The sequence below is a fragment of the Orycteropus afer genome, unplaced genomic scaffold (genome assembly GCF_000298275.1).
Source record: "Orycteropus afer afer isolate SDZICR_OR568_19922 unplaced genomic scaffold, OryAfe1.0 scaffold00275, whole genome shotgun sequence".
Classification (NCBI taxonomy): domain Eukaryota; kingdom Metazoa; phylum Chordata; class Mammalia; order Tubulidentata; family Orycteropodidae; genus Orycteropus; species Orycteropus afer.
In genome coordinates this window covers 3,244,456-3,248,335 of record NW_006921862.1, presented here as the reverse complement: position 1 = coordinate 3,248,335, position 3,880 = coordinate 3,244,456, and the positions used below count along the sequence as shown (strand labels likewise).

At 43.1% G+C, this 3,880-nt stretch overlaps 1 protein-coding gene across 1 annotated transcript in view; it reads right to left on the bottom strand.

Moving 5' to 3' along the window:
* Nucleotides 1-3,880, bottom strand: part of MROH2B (maestro heat like repeat family member 2B) — a 137,672-nt gene that overhangs the window by 26,279 nt on the left and 107,513 nt on the right. Inside the window, exons 20-23 of the mRNA XM_007950534.1 lie at nt 2,805-2,940; nt 2,614-2,709; nt 2,258-2,347; nt 1,554-1,674 (exon numbers count right to left, since the gene is read on the bottom strand). Coding sequence (XP_007948725.1) covers nt 1,554-1,674; nt 2,258-2,347; nt 2,614-2,709; nt 2,805-2,940 — 443 coding nt within the window. The remainder of the gene's footprint in view (nt 1-1,553; nt 1,675-2,257; nt 2,348-2,613; nt 2,710-2,804; nt 2,941-3,880) is intronic.

The window sequence follows — 3,880 nt, the reverse complement described above, 5'->3', positions numbered from 1 at the left end:
GGATAACAATAATAATAATAATAATAATAATAATAATAATAATAATAATAGAATCCAAATTCCTTTTATTCTTATGAGGTTCCTCTCTGCAACATCTTTTTTTTTTTTTTTTTTTTCCCCCTAACTGGAACTGTCCCTTCATTCTTATTTCTTTCATTCAGTTTTTCTGGTTTAGTAAGAGCATCTATCCTTACTAGATTGTCTCTCCACTTTCCAAGGAATGGCCACACCTACTCTGACTCTACTGAAATTTATTTTTCTTTTTGACTGGTTACTCCACCCACTAGAACCCTGCATGGTGCAAATCGTTAAGGTAATTGGCTGCTAACTGAAAGTCCACACAGAGATACCTCAGAGCAAAGGTCTGGTGACTTACTTCCAAAATATTAGCCACTAAAAACTCTATGGAACACAGCTCTACTCTGATGCATGTGTGGTCGCCAGGAGTTGGAATTGACTTGATGACAACTGGTAGGAATTCCTAGGTATTCATAGGCATTTCCCAGCCAAATCTCATCCCTTTGCCTTTAACACTTATCTTATATGAGCCTTACAATTTTAATGTTTCTGCATCCCCAGCATCAGAACAGTGCCAAATACATAGAAAATTACTCCATACATATTTTGTGAGTACCTAAAATAATGAAGAGAGGAACCTGGACATGAGATGGCAATGGACCTAGATTGAGTGGTCCTGGTCTACCTAGAATTGTGCATACACTGTGTCAGGCTGTCTTTGGTGAAAGACCTGCTGGTTTAACTGGACAGCAAGCCATGTTTATTGATTTCAGCCTGAGACTGAGGTTCTAAAATTCTTTATATTTCTAGATACTAACAGTTAATCATGTGTGCTTGTTGGAGAGCAGGCAGAGATGCTGCTATCCAAGCTGGAAACACCTCCACAAAGTTATTTCCCTTCGATAACTTTGAAAGTCACTTAGCAGCATAATAAGGGTGCAATTTTCTCTGGAAGAAAATCATGTGATAGAGGAAGTGTCGCTAATATGCCCAATTGCTCAGCAATTTAAATCGGAGACTCTCAAAACATTTTACCTATGCTAATGGATCTTCACAATGCTTAAGTGGGCTTATCTCTATTTCAAAAAATCAGAAAAACTGAAGAAAAACATTTTTGAGATTCTAAAGATGCAGTTATGTCATTATTGTTGTTAGTTGCCATTGAGGTAATTCCGACTCATGGTGACACTACTTGTGTAGAGAACTGCTCTATTGGGTTTTCAAGTTGTGACCTTTTGGAAGCAGATCACTGGGCTTTTCTCCCAAGGCTTCTCTGGATGGGTTTGAACCCCCAACCTTTTGGTTAGTAGTTGAATTCTTAACTGTTTGTGCCACCCAGGGACTCATGAAATACTACAGTATTAGAACTCAGAAATTTCTGATTTGGGAGACAGAGAAAGGGGAGGGGGGAGAGAGAGAGAAAGAGAGAGAGAGAGAGAGAGAGAGAGAAAGTAGTAAGGGGAGAGAGGCATGTTGATGCAAAACAAAAACAAGGTATCTCCCATTCATTTCTGTGTTTCTCATCTTTCTTTCACCTTTTATGCAGAACAGACCAATGGCTGAGCTAGCTGCTGCCTGGCGGATGGTAGGCAGGGTGTCACAGGAGTGTGGAGCCAGAAGCCCAAGGAGAGAGCCGATTTTAAAGTTCTCTGGAGCCTGCAGGAGAAAGGAGGCACCCAAGTGGGAGACGGTGGCTTGATGTCATCCCATGATATATCCAATGTCAGATATTAAGTCTCTTATTTTGTCCCTATAGGTTCTTACATTGAAAAGAAATTTTGAACTATCCTCTAAAAAGGCCTGAATCCTTCAGGGCAATGGAAAAGTAAGTAAGCAAGACAGCAAAGAGAAACAAATGGTTTAATTCTGGTGCATGTGCCCACTTGAGTTAGGAGACTTCTCTTGGGAGTCTTCTGGAAAGGGCTCCTTCAAGGATAGGAGCACTGTCTTGCAGAAGGAGTTTGGACTTTCCAGAGGCCTCAGAGAATCAGGTCGCTGCAATGGAATTTCCTTATTCTAGGGGGTTGCTTGGGAGCTCTGGCAGCATAGTGGCTAAGGCACTTGACTGCTAACCAGAAGGCTGGCGGTTCAAATCCACCAGCCACTCCTCGGAAGGAAGATGGGGCAATCCTACTTCCGTAATGATACTGCCTCAGAAACCCAAGGAGGGTTCGTTATGAGTCGGGTCTGACTCGACGGCACATAACAACAACAACAACAACAACAGGGGATTGCTTACCTCAACATCACTTGCCAACACCTTCGCTGTAATTTGAAAGGCTCTTTCTCTTTCCCACTCTTTTTGTGAAACAAGCCACATTCGGAGAAGCTGTTGGTCAAAGAATAAACATCCTTTCTTTGGTATTCTTTATATTCCTTCATTTTAATTCTCTTTCTCTCTCTCACACACACACACACTTTTGCCAGGGTGCTCACTGCCCAACAAACAGTGTTTAAGTGGACTGGCCCTCTGTTGTGGGTTAAGTGGGGCAGGCTAGACATCCTCCTGGGAAGAGGATGAGGTTGCGTTTGAGGGACACATTGGAGAACAGAGTAGGGCATATGAGAACCCATTTGAGGGGTGGCACTTCTCACATTAAACATTTCTTGGCATTCCTCTTCAGTCACATTATCCCATATCATGGTCTTCAGAAGCTTGCCCAGAGCATCCATGGATCTTTCATAGAGAAACTGAAAGCAGATGTGAAGGTGTGAGGCTTAAGCTGCGGTGAGAGAGTCAATTCCAACCATAGTATTGGTGTTGCTCAGGCCTCACTCCCACCTACTTTAATGTGTTCCTTGTCCATGTCGGTCTGACCCTCATTTCTGAGTTTTTCCAGAGGTGGAAGGGGCAGCAGCCTCCTAATATTCTCTTCAAGAATATTGAGATTGTCTTTCAGTGAAAGCTGAGGTTTCAGTTTACTGAAATGAGAACGATGTGGGGGAGTGGATGTTATGATGACATATGAAACATTACTGTTTGATTACCTCTAGGGACACTCTCACAGAAATATACCACAAATAGGATAGCTTGAACAAACAGAAGTCTATTCTCTCACAGTTCAGATCTTTGTCTGAGTTCAAAGTGCCAGGCTCTAGGGGCTGAGTGAAAGCCCCTCAATCTTAGGCTTCAGCTCTGCCTCCTGCTCCCAGACCACTGAAACTGGAGGCTTTTCTTCACTCGGGCATCTGCTGGCTACTGAGGATGACAAACCCAAAGTCGACAAGTACAAAGGCACAGTCCCAATGTTACCAAACAACATGGCAGGCCACTAATTCAAGTCCAGAAGTCCCAAGATCTGCAGGGCATGGTAGGCTGCTGAACAACTTCTTGGCTACATGCAGGATTCAAGTGTGCCAAAAAACTGGAGACCTTCCTCAAAGCTGCTTCTTATATACTGGAAGCAGACCACATCTCTAAAGCAGCTACTCAGCTGCTCCGCTAGATTCCACCATGGAGTTGATTGCCAATCTCACCATGGGGAATAACTACCTCCAGTTGTGCAGCCACTCAACCAGGCCCAGACAAGTTGACAACAACCTTCACTTCCACAATAACTGAGTAGAGAGCCCAACAACTGCCAGTCGATCAGGAAAGGTGCATTTTTTGATACATTTCTGGTGTGTTGGGATGTTGAGGGGAATTTTGGGGATATAAGATCAAACTGCATTAGTGGGCAGAGTCAATATGCCTCTGATCTTATTTATTAGACCTCAAATCTGCCATTGAGTTGATTCAGAATCATAGCTACCCTATAGGACAGAGTCTAATTGTCTTCTTCCCTTCCTCTCTCCCTCCTTCCTCTCCCTCTTCCATCTTTCCTTCCCTCCCTCCCTTTGTCCTTTCTTTCTTTCTTGACAT